The 16,141-nt window shown below is 39.8% G+C and overlaps 1 protein-coding gene across 6 annotated transcripts in view; it reads right to left on the reverse strand.

The window, feature by feature from the left end:
* zdhhc5a (zinc finger DHHC-type palmitoyltransferase 5a) overlaps positions 1-16,141 on the reverse strand; it is a 47,641-nt gene that overhangs the window by 6,666 nt on the left and 24,834 nt on the right. For all 6 annotated transcript variants that reach the window (XM_068591915.1, XM_068591920.1, XM_068591919.1 and 3 more), the window contains 5 exons: positions 15,469-15,571; positions 14,956-15,047; positions 13,967-14,093; positions 3,263-3,371; positions 3,021-3,130 (listed from right to left, as the gene is read on the reverse strand). In XM_068591915.1, the coding sequence (XP_068448016.1) occupies positions 3,021-3,130; positions 3,263-3,371; positions 13,967-14,093; positions 14,956-15,047; positions 15,469-15,571 (541 nt within the window). The remainder of the gene's footprint in view (positions 1-3,020; positions 3,131-3,262; positions 3,372-13,966; positions 14,094-14,955; positions 15,048-15,468; positions 15,572-16,141) is intronic.

Consider the following 16,141-nt stretch of genomic DNA (forward strand, 5'->3'; position numbering starts at 1 on the left):
GCACATGTTCTGGTTGTGTCAATTGGCCGTGGTTTATGTTTCATTTTAATATGCATAACTTAATCAAGGTAAACATATTTCTCATGCCGTGGAGTAGCGAAATTCAAATAAAACAGCTTACGTCCACTCCTTAAATTAAAAAGGTGAGCACTGAATCTCTCCCAGCTGCCTGCACTCCAATTGCTGGAGCTGTGTTCCCCATCTAATGTCATTATTTAACAATACATTTATTATAGATTAATGAATTGTGTCTTTGTCAACCATTTGCCCTGATAAAGGTCTAATGACTGAAAGCTTGTCTTCACGTTCAAATATGCAAATGTGCCGAGTCTTCCTTTCTTTCTTCATGTTGGATTTTTAACATGATGAAATCCACGCCCCAAATCAGTGTTTCAGTAAATTGTTTGATAAAGGAAAAGTAATCTTCTATTACCAATTATGAGTCAACGTTAATTATTAGCATAACATTTTGTCGTCAAATCCTTTAAAGAAATTATCCTCATCTCTCATTGGACAATAATAGCAAAGTAAAATATAAGTATATGTAGTATAATATAAGTAAATATTGGCATTTATATTATTAATGCCAATATTGGCCCGACCACGTTAAAGGCCGAAGAGGTTCGGGATAGATTAAAAAAAAAGTGTTTCTCCTGACTGAAAGCGAACGGTACATTGTTACATTACGACCATGTTGCAGTTTACATCCATGTCTGTTCAGAATGTCATAATTTTATCATGTTATAATCAGCATATTCGTTTTTTGTTGTAACAGTAAAAATGTGTTTCATTGGTCACTGTGAGCTTTGACCAACAACATCTTTTCATTATCGAGTTCAGGTTAAATTTGAAGAAATGGTCTCAAGTTTTGCCTAAGATATAAGAATGGATCAGATGTATGGAAATACATACAAACGGACAACTGGAAAATAGTATTATATCATATTTAAATATGATGCAACTGTTGCCGACGAGGAGGCATAAATAAATAAATAAATATATAAAAACTATTTCTCTAACTTTCTGCCTTTTTCTAGGACAGGAAATGTTTTCTCCATGAACGTCAGGATGACATATCAAACTACTTGTAGGACATGACAGACAGGCAAATGGATGTCTAGAGCTTTTAATTCTGTATCTGAGCTACAAGGGAGACATTTATTTTGACAAACACTAGAAGGAATCAACAGGAGAAACCTTTCTAATCTAGAAGAAATGACGGAGACTCAAAACAATAATGTGCTGGATAGACACCTGGTAGGATATGGGCCAGACATGGGTACAAATACGAAGTAGAACCAGCTGATCTGTATAATCCAGATGTACTCAGGTACAATCCTTTGATTTGAACACAAAAATGACTCTTTATCAGCCTTATATTCCAAAGACAGATGAATTTAGTCACTAACCATTTCAAATGTGTTCAAAGAGTATTTTACCCATGCCTGGAGCAAACAGAAAGGGGCAGGACAAAAAATAAAGGATACAAGAAGGAAACAATGCTTTTAGAACAATCACTTACTGATACTGATCAACAGAAAGCCACTGAGAAACCAAACCCAGATGACAGACAGAAAATCAAAAGGAAAAACACAAACAAAAATGAGATACATTAGAAAGAAATCCATGAGCGATAAAAGAAGCAGAGGCAGGGACAAATGGAAAAACAACTCTGATCAGAAACACGTACATACACACTGTGCATCAATTAAATATGAGTTACTCTGAGGTTGATAGTGCAGATTTAGAGTCAACATGCCCGGACATATTGACAACCTACAACAGGATGATGCTGTTGTCCTTTCACAATAAAAGCTCTAGACTTCTAAACTAGGCAACTGTTTACCAGTGCGGAATTCACTTTGAGTCTTTTGCTAAAAGGGAACTCAATAAAATAGCTTATAGTAATATAATAGTTAGGCTAAACAGTTTAGCTAAGACAGATTTGTTCTGGATCAATACGATCCTGGTAGTTGGTCCTACAGGGGACTTTACTTGTTAAACTTGTACTACACTTTGGGGTATCTACTACAAAACTTTGAGTTTCTTCAGCAAAAAATAGTGAACGAGGCAGCAGTTGAACTGGTTTGATCTCCAGCCATGCAATCTGCATGCCAAACTGTCCTTAGGCAAGATACTCAGTGCGTTTACATGATGGTATTAATTCGAATCTTGCTTTAGTCGGACTATGCTTTCTTTCGGGGCAACTGCTGTTATCCGAATATACATGGCAGTGAATAAATCGAATCATTGGCCGAATGCATGTCATATCCGATACGATAGGTGGCGCTGTTTTCATTACATGTAGTGGTGATACAGCCATCTCCGCTTGACCTCTTCACTCTTAATGGAGAGAACCCCGCTAGCTTCGGTGGTTGTCGGGGAGCTAGCGGAGAGCAAACGGGGAACTAGCAGCAGCGCTAGCTGGCTACATCAGGGAGCTAGCAGAGACACCCACCGAAGGTACTATCGGCTCGTAACCCGACTTTTACGTTTGTTTGTTTCTGCCGGCCGTGACAAGTTATCGTCTCTTTCGACTTCCGGGTCACGACCTGAGAGGGAGGGAGGGAGGGAGGAGGGCGGCGGGATCTTGAGCATGCGCACAAACGCATTGTCCAGTTCCGATCCGATTCAGCGTTTACATGCAGCGTTATTCGAATTATCAATCGAGTCGAATCGAGTTATCCAGGGGTGTTAATCGGATCGTAGTTGGACCACAGTTATTCGAATAAAGGTGTTTACATGAACGGGATAATTCGATTTTAGTCGGACTAAGCCAGCAATTCGAATCCATGTAACCGCACTGACTGAGCCCTTACTGAGGTTTCTTCCTTTTTTTCCTGTTTTTGGGCTAGTTTTCTCTTCCTAAAGCGAGGATCCAAGAACAGGGGGGGTTGTATGATGTAAAAATTGTAAAAGGCCCTTGAGGCAAATTTGAGATTTTTGATATTGGGCAAAAGAAATTGACCATACTTGTCCATCACCTGGCAGTCTCACCTGTGTGGGAATGTGTGCATTACCTGGTTGGCGTAAGCGTGTGTGAGCGCTGTGTGGTTCTTGCCGGGGCTGTAGCTGGGCCTGTATTTGTACATGGTGGGGGTGGGAGGGGTTTTGTTCAGTAGACTGCACTCTGCATGAGGGTAGAGAGACAAATAATACAAAACATCATTGTGAAGTCAACATCAAATCAGATGTTCATAACAGGAAGATGAGACAAAGTCCATGTGAATCAGAGCTAAAGCAGTGAACTAGAAAGCATTACCCTCTGTGTTTCCTCTGGTGATTCCAGGGTAGCGGAGCTCAGGTTTGGGAGGAGGAGGAGGCTCAGCATCACAGGACTGGCTCTCCATCATTTCCAGACTGGACTTAGACTGGATGGAAGTCAAATATAAACTCAAAGAATCACAATCAGTTGACTAATATATGATTAACTAATTGTTTATAAATAATTGATGTATGCACAGACCTAAAAATCCTATAGAGCGTATTCACATGATGTCAGCATTGTCTGATTATGCGAGAGCCCTGCATGCTCATGTCCTTCTGCCTCTTTTGTCTCAAATTGAGCAGTTAGACGCGGATCGCTTGCCGCCAGTGGAGGCAATAGATCTTGCGTCGTACTTTGTACTGGAGACAAGTTTTTACACACAGGAAAGTTTCAAGGCGTACAAAAGTCTGCAAGCTTATGCCGTGTTCACACCAATAGAGGTTATTTCACACCAATAGAGGTTATTTCGGAGGTAATCAGGCTTTTTCGCCTGATTTTACTTGCTCGACACTTTGTGGTTAATTCGCTTTTTCGCAACCAGTTGCAGCGGAAAGGTGGCGCGGCTTGAGCCCCATTACCCTTAGTTACCAGCACAGTCGGGTCAAGTTCCTGTAAAACTGTTTTCATTTCCGCAAATGGCCATGGGACATTAACATCTATTTCTGCGTTATACTTGTTATGGAAATACCACAAATGTCGGAACATCAAACGCCCCGTGTCTGGGTTCATAATATTATCTGTAGTCGCACACAGCTCCGACTCCAGGACGAGTGTGTGGATGAAGCCGCTTCCAGCGCTCGTTCAAGAGGACCCTCAGTGACTGTTTGGCTGGCCTTGCTGAGTGCTGTTCCCTTGTAGCCAGTGTTTTATTATACCTTGAAATGAATCACAGAGTAAAGGCAGACATCGCCCGACGGAGTTGCCATGTTCATGGCTTCCTCCCAAGTTTCCATCCACAGTTCCTTTTGCGCAAGTGTAAGACATAGATTTTTGCTCGGCCAAAAAGCTAAAGGAAATTATTGACGAGAGTGTGTCAATGGAAACGTGCCCACAACCCGATGTATCAACAGAAACACATGAGAACTAACGCTCATACGACGAGTGAAGCCGAAGTAGATGCATTATTTGAGAGCTGGACAAGTTGAAGTACCAGCCTGTCTTGTTGAGCGTGATAAACCCATATTCTGAATCATTAGTCCCACATCCAACAATAAGGTACAGTACAATAATCAAAAGGCTCACCATTTTGAACAAAAATTGTGTCTCCTTCAGGAAATGATGGTCATTTCTTAAGAAGAGCGGCATAAAACACAGCAAAACAATGCCGTGCATGGACCCCAACATGGCCGCCAAAGCTTGTTGTTATGGGCAGGGGTCACGTGGGTGAATACGCTCTATAGGAATGAGTTTAGAAACATAATGAACACGCACATTTCCACACATGATGTGAATCATACTTTACAGCCTTCAATGCATGATATTGGAAAAAAAAATGTCATGACATTTTTAAGTGTGGCTTCAGCCGCATGGGGTCATGGACCCCATGCTGCAAGCCAACTTCATGTTCTCCTGCGGGCTTATTAGTTGGAATGCTGAAGCATGCTGAAGCATTCCAACTATTGTTCTTCAAATCTTTATTAAACTTTTTTTATTATTAGTTTATTCGTTGGAATGCTGCACGCATTCCAACTATTGTTCTTCAAATCTTTATGAAACTTTTTTTTTTTTATTAGTTGGAATGCTGCAAGCATTCCAACTAATAATAAAAAAAAATGTTTCATAAAGATTTGAACTATTGTTCTTCAAATCTTTATTAAACTTTTTATTAGTTGGAATGCTGCAAGCATTCCAACTATTGTTCTTCAAATCTTTAATAAACTTTTTATTATTATTATTCTATTTCTTCCATCCGTATTTTGGACCTCTTAAACTCCTTCATATTTTCAGCTACAGAAAAAAGTTCAATTATTCAAATATTCAGCTACTTAAGGACACGATACCTACAGGCGATTTTTTTTTTATAATGGGACCCAATGGGGAAATCTTCAAATCGTCTTTGACTTCAAACGTTTACCGTTTCTTCATACGTTGAGCTTGAGACAATATTTAAAATTCCACATGTTGACAAAGCCTTCAGCTATTAATCTATGCTTCTACATTTTTCATATTTTCTTAAATTTTAAAATTATTCAGGTTTTTATAAAAAAAAAAAGAATGGTTTCCAATGAAGAACATCTTCAAATCCGCTTTCAACTCTTCAACTTCAAAAGGTAAAGGCTCTGTCATGCCTTCAGCTAGAGACACCATTCCACCTTTAAAATGTTGACAAAACGTTTAGCTGTTATTGTATTACTCATCTTTTTGATATCTCCTATAGTGTTTCAACTGTCGGCGTTTTCGTTTTATGGTTTTTCCGCACACTTTCTGCCTTTCTCATTATTGTGTGTTGGGCAGCTCACAGCGAGTGACGTAATACTCAGAGCGAGGGCACTTGGCGATACAGATATTTTAAACTTGCTCTCTACTCCAAACCGTATACTTTTTGGGCATAATTTATAGCTCAAAACGTGAGAAATCTTGTCTTCTGCCATAAACTGCGGTCGATAGGAATCCAACAGATAAGACGTGTTGAAGTCCGACTGAATGGGAGAGCAGGTTCGTCCCCAGCAGCAGCCCTTTGGTCTGTGCATCTGCAGGCTGAAGGCACATAAACGGCCGCCCATGTGAACGGGTGCGCACGTGCACGGGTGCGCACATGAACGGCCGTGCACGCGCGTGAACGGCAGTACACGCGAACGCCCACTAACGTGAAACAGCCGCGCGTGTAAACGCTCGCAAACGGATGCGCCCGCGCCTTAACGGTCGCGCGCGCGAACGGCAGCGCTAACGTGTTATTATGGTCGCGTGCACCTTCGTGTGTGCGCGCGTGTGTGTAGGTCGCTTTGGTCACAGACGTCAGGATTAACAGCGTCACTGACGTTCACGTTCTGAGGTTCAACAGATAGTTTTGTAGACACGCTGCAATCCAATATCAGGTGTCCCACCAACTGTGGCTGTGGATCAATGGTCTGCAACTCCATCTTTGAAGCAAAGGGTCAGTGGTTCAAACCCCACCTATGGCTGACTTTAATTTTTTTTTTTTTTAAAAAGCTTTTTTTTCTTCACTGGGTCGGGTCGTAAGTTTGACAGCCCTGATTTAGATGATGCAGTTTTCCTTTCAACTTTTCCAATTATACATTTAAACGACAAGGATTTTCAACAGTTCAATTAAATGACTTTGAACTGTAACATTTTTCAGCAGGTATTTTGCCTTTTCTATATTTTCAGTAATGATTTGCTATTTATTTATATATTCCGCTATTTTCAGCTATATTAATATATTCAGCTATTTTTACATATATTCAGCTATTCTTCATTTTTAAATATATTTAGCTATATTTAGCTAATTTAAGCTATATTCCACTATGTTCAGCTATATTCAGCTATTTATTTCAAATATTTCAGCTATAAGCTTCAGCTTTTTGCATTCCAACACATTTTCTGCAGGAAATGCTCTTTGTAGTTATTATTATTCTATTTCTTCCATCCGTATTTTGGACCTCTTAAACTCCTTCATATTTTCAGCTACATAATAACAAAAACAAGTTAGCGCAGCCGTGCGCGCGCGCGAACGGCCGCGCTAACTTGTTATTATGGTCGCGTGCACGTTCGTGTGTGCGTGCGTGTGTGTAGGTCACTTTGGTTACAGACGTCAGGATTAACAGCGTCACTGACGTTCACATTCTGAGGTTTAACAGATGGTTTTGTAGACAAGCCTGTCGATCAGTGGTTATCAACTCCGTCTTAGAAGCAAAGGGTCAGCGGTTCAAACCCCACCTATGGCAGACTTTAATTTAAAAAAACAACAACTTTTTTTTCTTCTGTTGGACTGGACACACTGGCGGGCTGGACCGTGTGTTTGACACCCCTGATTTAGAAGATGCAGTTTTCCTTTCAACTTTTTCAATTATACATTTAAATGACAACGATTTTCAACAGTTCAATTAAATGATTTTGAACTGTAACATTTTTTCAGCAGGTATTTTGCCTTTTCTATATTTTCAGTAATTATTTGCTATTTATTTATATATTCAATTTTCAGCTATATTAATAAATTCAGCTATTTTCACATATATTCAGCTATTCTTTCATTTTAAAATATATTTAGCTATATTTAGCTAATTTAAGCTATATTCAACTTTGTTCACCTATATTCAGCTATTTCCTTCAAATATTTCGGCTATAAGCTTCAGCTTTTTGCATTCCAACGCATTTTCTGCAGGAAATGCTCTTTCTAGTTAGTTGGAATGCTGCAAGCATTCCAACTATTGTTCTTCAAATCTTTATTAAACTTTTTATTATTATTATTCTATTTCTTTCATCCGTATTTTGGACCTCTTAAACTCCTTCATATTTTCAGCTACAGGAAAAAGTTCAATTATTCAAATATTCAACTACTTAAGGACACGATAGCTATGCCTTTTCATATTTCTTACTTTTCAAATTTCCAAATTATTAAGCTTTTTATGATTTTTTTTATAATGGACCCAATGGGGAAATCTTCAAATCATCTTCAACTTCAAACGTTTACAGTTTCTTCACACGTTGAGCTTGAGACAATATATAAAATTTCAAATGTTGACAAAACCCTCAGCTATTAATCTACGCTTTTACATTTTTCATATTTTCTCAAATTTTAAAATTACTCCGCTTTTTATCAAAATAAAAATGAATGGTTTCTAATGAAGAACATCTTCAAATCCGCTTTCAACTCTTTAACAGGAGCCTTTTAGTCTGTGCATCTGCAGGCTGAAGGCACGTGAATGACTGCACACGCGAACGAGTGCGCATGTGCACGTGCGTGAACGGTCGCGCACGTGAACGGCCGTGCACGCGAGTGAACGGCCGCGCGAACGGCAGCGCTAACGTGTTATTATGGTCGCGTGCACGTTCGCGTGTGTGTGCGCGCGTGTGCAAGTCACTTTGGTTACAGACGTCAGGATTAACAGCGTCACTGACGTTCACATTCTGAGGTTTAACAGATGGTTTTGTAGACACTCTGCAATCCAATAATATCAGGTGTCCTTCCAACAGTGCCTGTTGATTAGTGGTTAGCAACTCTGTCTTAGAAGCAAAGGGTCAGTGGTTCAAACCCCACGTATGGCAGACTAATTAAAAAAAAAAAAAAAAAAAAAAAAAATTCTTCTGTTGGACTGTACACAATGGCGGGCCGGACCGTGTGTTTGACACCCCGATTTAGAAGATGCAGTTTTCCTTTCAACTTTTCCAATTATACATTTAAATGACAAGGATTTTCAACAGTTCAATTAAATGATTTTGAACTGTAACATTTTTCAGCAGGTATTTTGCCTTTTCTATATTTTCAGTAATGATTTGCTATTTATTTATATATTCATCTATTCCGCTATTTTCAGCTACATTAATATATTCAGCTATTTTTACATGTATTCAGCTATTCGTTCATTTTCAAATATATTTAGCTATATTTAGCTAATTTAAGCCATATTCCACCAAGTTCAGCTATATTCAGCTATTTCTTTCAAACATTTCAGCTATAAGCTTCAGCTTTTGGCATTCCAACGCATTTTCTGCAGGAAATGCTCTTTCTAGTTATTATTAGTTAGTTGGAATGCTGCAAGCATTCCAACTATTGTTCTTCAAATCTTTATTAAACTTTTTATTATTATTATTCTCTTTCTTCCATCCGTATTTTGGACCTCTTAAACTAAAAAAAGTTAAATTATTCAAATATTCAGCTACTTAAGGACACAATAGCTATGACCTTTCATATTTCTGACTTTTCAAATTTCCAAATTATTAAGCTTTTTATGATTTTTCCTTATAATGGGGTCCAATGGGGAAATCTTCAAATCATCTTCAACTTCAAACGTTTACAGTTCCTTCATATGTTGAGCTAGAGACACCATTTAACATTTTAAATGTTGACAAAACCTTCAGCTATTAATCTACGCTTTTACATTTTTCATATTTTCTCAAATCTTAAAATTATTCAGCGTTTTATCAAAATAAAAATGAATGGTTTTCAATGAAGAACCGGAGCCTTTTAGTCTGTGCATCTCCAGGCTGAAGGCACGTGAACGGCCGCACACGCGAACGGGTGCGCACGTGCAGGTGCGTGAACGGTCGTGCACGTGGACGGCCGTGCACGCACGTGAACGGCAGCACACGTGAACGCTCACTAACGTGAAACGGCCGCGTGTGTAAACGCTCGCGAACGGATGCGCCCGCGCCATAACGGCCGCGCGCGTGAACGGCCGTGTGCGTGCGCGAACGGCTGCGTTAAAGTGTTATTATGGTCGCGTGCACGTTCGTGTGTGTGCGCGAGTGTGTGCAGGTCACTTTGGTTATAGACGTCAGGATTAACAGCGTCACTGACGTTCACGATCTAAGGTTCAACAGATGGTTTTGTAGACACTCTGCAACCCAATAATATCAGGTGTCTCACCAACTGCGCCTGTGGATCGGTGGTTAGCAACTCCGTCTTAGAAGCAAAAGATCAGTGGTTCAAATACCACCCATGGAAGACTTTAAAAAAAACTTTTTTTTTCTTCTGTTGGTCTGGACACTGGGTCGGGTCGTATGTTTGACAGCCCTGATTTAGATGATGCAGTTTTCCTTTCAACTTTTCCAATTATACATTTAAACGACAAGGATTTTCAACAGTTCAATTAAATGACTTTGAACTGTAAAATTTTTCAGCAGGTATTTTGCCTTTTCTATATTTTCAGTAATGATTTGCTATTTATTTATATTTTCATCTCTTCTGCTATTTTCAGCTATATTAATATATTCAGCTATTTTCACATATATTCAGCTATTCTTTCATTTTCAAATATATTTAGCTGTATTTAGCTAACTTAAGCTATATTTAGTTAAAATGAGGCAAGCATTCCAACTATTGTTCTTCAAATCTTTATTAAACTGTTTCTTCTATTTCTTCCATCCGTATTTTGGACCGTAACTAGTCCTTCATATTTCCAGTTACAGAAAAAAGTTCAATTATTCAAATATTCAGCTACTTAAGGAGACGATGGCTATGACTTTTTATATTTCTGACTTTTCAAATTTCGAAATTATTAAGCTTTTTATGATTTTTTTTTTATAATGGGACCCAATGGGGAAATCTTCAAATCATCTTCAACTTCAAATGTTTACAGTTTCTTCATACGTTGAGCTTGAGACAATATTTAAAATTTCACATGTTGACAAAACCTTTAGCTGTTAATCTACGTCTTTACATTTTTCATATTTTCTCAATTTTCTAAATTATTCAGCTTTTTATTAAAAAAAAAAAAGAATGGTTTCCAATGAAGAACATCTTCAAATCCGCTTTCAACTCTTCAACTTCAAAAGGTAAAGGCTCTGTCATGCCTCCAGCTAGAGACACCATTCCACCTTTAAAATGTTGACAAAACGTTTAACTGTTATTGTATTACCCCGCTTTTTTGATATCTCTTATAGTGTTTTAACTGTCTGCGTTTTAGTTTTATGTTTTTTCCGCACCTTTTCTGCCTTTCTTATTATTGTGTGTTGGGCAGCTCAGAGTGGTGACGTCATACTCAAGAGCGAGAGCGCTTGGCGAAACATATTTTAAACTTGCTCTCTACTCCAAACCGTATACTCTTTGGGCATAATTTATAGCTCAAAACGTTGGAAATCTTGTCTTCTGCCGTAAACTGCGGTCGATAGGAATCCAACGCATTCAGAAGTGTTGAAGTCCGACTGAATGGGAGAGCAGGTCCGTCCCCAGCAGCAGCCCTTTGGTCTGTGCATCTACAGGCAGCAGGCACGTAAGCGGCCGCACACGCGAACGGGTCGCGCACATGAACGGCCGTGCTCACGCGTGAACGGCAGCACACGTAAACGCCCACTAACGTGAAACGGCCGCGCGTGTAAACGCTCGCCAACGGGTGCGCCCGCGCCTCAACGGCCACGCGCGTGCACGGCCGTGCGCGCGCGCGAATGGCCGTGTTAACGTGTTATTATGGTCGCGTGCACGTTCGTGTGTGTGCGCGTGTGTGCAGGTCACTTTGGTTATAGACGTCAGGATTAACAGCGTCACTGATGTTCACGTTCTGAGGTTTGACAGATGGTTTTGAAGACACTCAGTAATATCAGGTGTTTCACCAACTGCGCCTGTGGATCAGTGGTTATCAACTCCGTCTTTGAGTCAAAGGGTCAGTGTTCAAACCCCACCTGTGGCAGACTTCAATTATTTTTTTTTAAACTTTTTTTTTTCTTCTGTTGGACTGGACACTGTGGCGGGCCGGGTCGTATGTTATACACCTCTGATTTAGATGATGCAGTTTTCCTTTCAACTTTTCCAATTATACATTTAAACGACAAGGATTTTCAACAGTTCAATTAAATGACTTTGAACTGTAACATTTTGAAGCAGGTATTTTGCCTTTTCTATATTTTCAGTAATGATTTGCTATTTATTTATATATTCATCTATTCCGCAATTTTCAGCTGTATTAATATATTCAGCCGTTTTTACATATATTCAGCTATTCTTTCATTTTCAAATATATTTAGCTATATTTAGCTAATTTAAGCTATATTCCACTATGTTCAGCTATATTCAGCTATTTCTTTCAAATAGTTCAGCTATAAGCTTCAGCTTTTTGCATTCCAACGCATTTTCAGCAGGAAATGCTCTTTCTAGTTTAAGCTATATTCCACTATGTTCAGCTATATTCAGCTATTTTTTTCAAATATTTCAGCTATAAGCTTCAGCTTTTTGCATTCCAACGCATTTTCAGCAGGAAATGCTCTTTCTAGTTCACTTTGTTCAGCTATATTCAGCTATTTCCTTCAAATATTTCAGCTATAAGCTTTAGCTTTTTGCACTCCAATGCATTTTCTGCAGGAAATGCTCTTTCTAGTTATTATCAAAACTTTGGACCGCTACTCCTCCCGCAGTGATGCCAGCACATGAGTCAAAATACATCAAAACGTGCGGCTTGCACGGGAATCGTGAGCTATGACTTTTCTAAGAGATTTGCCCAGCCGTTTTCCCGAAAATCGCAAAACGGCGAGAAATTTTCCCATTGAATTTCAATGGGGTTTTGCCGCGAAAAGAGCAAAATAAACACCCATCTTTGTGCCCATAGTGACTCGCGGTAGAGAAATGGAGGTAGAGAAATGAATTAAAGTTTAAAACGTGATAGCTTGATAGCTAGCACAGTGTTCATGTAATTATTGTTTTAGTTTTATGTTTTTTTTCCCGCCTATTCTCCCTTTAAAATTGGTGTGTATTGGGCCACTCAGAGTGCGTGATGTCATACTCAGAGTGCAGAGCGATGTCAGATCTTGTGGAATTTTTTTTTAAAATTTGCCGTAAACTCCGTACCGTATACTCTTTGGGCATAATTTATAGCTCAAAATGTTGGAAATATTGTCTTCTGTCATTAACTGCGGTCGATAGGAATCCAACAGATTCAGACGTCTTGAAATCCGACTGATCGTGAGAGCAAGTCCACCTCGCTGTGCCATCCGCCGCCATGTTAAATCTCCCTCCAAAGCCACTTCTCCCCTAAAGCTCGTACCTGATTTGTAAAATCGCCTGTACAGACACGTTTTATCGTACAGACTCACCAGTCACAGTATCTGTTAATCAAGTCTTCCTAACGCTCTATATGCGATATCGAAGCAAAAGGGGCTTTTAAAGTGCCATTTTAAAAAAATAGTTCCCCAGCAGTTCCCCAGCATTAAGGTCTGTGTAAGGCAGTCCCTTTGAAGTCATCCCCATGGCAACCTTTGACCTAACAACCCACAGGTGTTCTCATTAGGGCAGTTTAACAGACACACAGACACTTATACACGCACACACACACAACGCAAATGACTGTTGTCTCTCTGTCTGTCTTCCTGTCTGACTACTACTGCTAACATTTGGACTATTACTACTACTACTGACAACTACCACTACTAATACCTCTCTCTCTCTCTCTCTCTACATCTCTCTCTCTCTACCGCGCTCTCTCTCTCTCTCTCTCTGTCTCTCTACCTCTCTGTCTCTCTCTCTACCTCTACCTCTCTCTCTCTACCTCTCTACCTCTCTCTCTACCTCTACACAGGTGCTTCATATCAGCCAATCAGTTTAACACACAAACCAACTCAAGTGTTTTGGAGGAGAGACGGGCGTAATAAACAAAAGCTATAAATTTGCGACGTCTTAGGGCAGTAGTAGCCACACTTTCAAAATGTCTTTCGAAATTTTCTAGTTTATATTATGACCTGAAAAACTGCAGGACTGTTCCACAATAATTGTGGAGGCCTCATCTGAAAGTTAAATGCATCAACTGGATGAGCTTTGAGAGCAAAAGGAAGAGACTGGATGAACGGGGCTGATTGAGACGTGGTTGTCTTTCATTAACTGATGTGACCTTCGAGGATTTCTGATTCTTGACTTTTAAACAGCTCTTAAACCTTCTGCTGCCATCTGATGAAGAAAACTTGTGCAGAAGAGAGAAGCACAGCACCCTTACGTAACTTGTTTTCACCTAAAAACACACACAAGCTTGTTTTTTTTATTTTGAAATAGTGTTTAAATCAAACAGAACGATTAAACTGTATTTATGGCACTATGAGCACCCGTCCAGCTGTTCTTACCCGGTGGAGATCTCCCTGTATGCCGTTGTCCAGGATCTTTGCAGCCAGCTGGGCCTCTGTCAGCTGTGGTCGCAGAAAAGGAGGCTGCACACACACACTCTGCACATACTTCTTTCTGCCCAGATACCTGCAGAGAGCCCAGAGACGGTGAGTGTCCACATAAGACAACAAACTCCACAACTACAACATTGTTACAAGTTAGAAGCCCCTTTTTTACTGCAGTGACTTAGAACTTTTAAAGGACCTAACTGCATTTCGACCGCATGGACCGGGGTCTAAATAAATATCCAGGGTCATTTTACCCTTCAGACAGGCCCTGGTCCTGGGGTGAGGGGGTAGTACTTTCTGAAAGTAAAAGAACTTTCAGGATGGGGTTTGCAGAGAAGACCATCGCCGATTGGCAAAACACACACACACAGCTTCAACGTGTGTACCACTTTATTCATAACAAAGAAGTACTCCAGTATCAATTTTAGGACGATGGGAGAAAACTTAGATTTGCTTGATACTCACTCATTTTTAAAAAAAGACATAGAAAAATACAGTGAGATTGTGCGGGTGAACGGTAAAAAAAAAAAAGACAGCGAGACAAAACAAAGTTTGATTTTCTTTTTTCACGCGTATAAAGGTTGGACACATTGTGAGTTTACTACTGCGACCACCAGCAGCCATCCTCCATCTCCAGGTCTTTAGACCGCCATGGAAACGAAATAGGCTTTTTAGTTCATTAAACTAAAATGACCAGGAACCTCTTGGCGGAAACTATTCTTGTTTTTTTTCACTGCACTGATCAATGCTTAAATACATGCAAATACTCCTCGCATTAACTGTTACTTCCTAAAACGATGATCTTTAACTGTATTATGTTGAGTATACGAAGGCGTGTTGATGGGTTTTAGGTGGAGACATGCCTCTGTAATGCTGTAATGCTTATGAACGGACGACCAAAGAGAGTAGCAGTAAAATAGAGAAACGTGTTAATAATGCACCTGGGTGCCTGTGAGCTGCAGAGGACATGCGAGACATTTTTCCAGCAACCATTGGTGAAGGGGTTAACGCCTCCTCTGAACTTTCCCGTTACCTGGAGAAATTAAAACAGAGACGGAAGGGACAGAAGGAAGGTGAAAAGACGGGAGGGAGGATGGTTGGAGTATAAAAGGTTGTTCCCATGATACAGTATGTTTTAAGGATTGGACTCTTAATATAAATGGAAAGCCTACTTGCAGCAGAAAAAAGTGTGGTTTTACTGGTACAGAGTAATTTCGAAATTTATATAATCCTGGACCGAACGAGACCATCAATTATTGATCATTCTACAATGTACGGTCACTTTCTGGATGTAATAGTTATGAATGGTGTTTTGGAGCTCATGGTTGGCTTGCTTTGCAGTTACCTTTGCAGTTACCTACCTATTTATTTCCACGTAAAAGCGCCTTTTTGGATGATGTCCTATTAATATCAACTAGAAGATTTGTGGGACTCAACGGTTTAATTTGCCCTACCTGTTCATTGGTAGTCCTGCCTCTGGCCACAAGCACCATGTGGAAACCAGTGAGGCCAGCAACAGGGATAAAGAACAGGCCTGCAACACACATTACAGCCAGGCTGAGAGCACAGGGGACAAGTCAAGGAATATTTTAAGAGACCAGATTAAATCAATCTGGGCTGAACAAAAGGCCCATGGAGGCCCATCATTCCATTTGGATATTTGTATACAGTACATGGACAGCCTGACCTGGTGATGGTGTTAGGACACACATGCTAGTTTGACAGAAAGGAGGCTAAATTACATTCCATAGTTAGGTTCAATTTTTGCAAGGGTCTCTTGACCTCTAAACTCAAGATATGTGAATGAAAATGGTTTCTATGGATACCCAGGTCATGAGTCTCTCCTTTTTTTGCATGCTGTATAAAAGTGTTATTTTTGTTTTTTCTAAAAATGTATGCGTACTGGGATCCCCGTCGTGGGTTTGCATGACTTGGGTTTGACTGGAAAGCTATGTTGTATTAATGGGTGATGATCTTATTCCCCATCGTGGCCATTTTTTTAAGAATTTTTTTTCATAAGCTTGACGGTAATGTATAAAATGAGTGTTATGATCTCTAGAAATCTTTCCACACCACACATTCTCAAGAGATCTTAGAAAAACAAGAACAACGTGTTGAAGTCAAGGA

The sequence above is a fragment of the Clinocottus analis genome, unplaced genomic scaffold (assembly GCF_023055335.1).
Source record: "Clinocottus analis isolate CAN_PGR_092001 unplaced genomic scaffold, fCliAna1.0.p SCAF_26, whole genome shotgun sequence".
Taxonomy (NCBI): Eukaryota; Metazoa; Chordata; class Actinopteri; order Perciformes; family Cottidae; genus Clinocottus; species Clinocottus analis.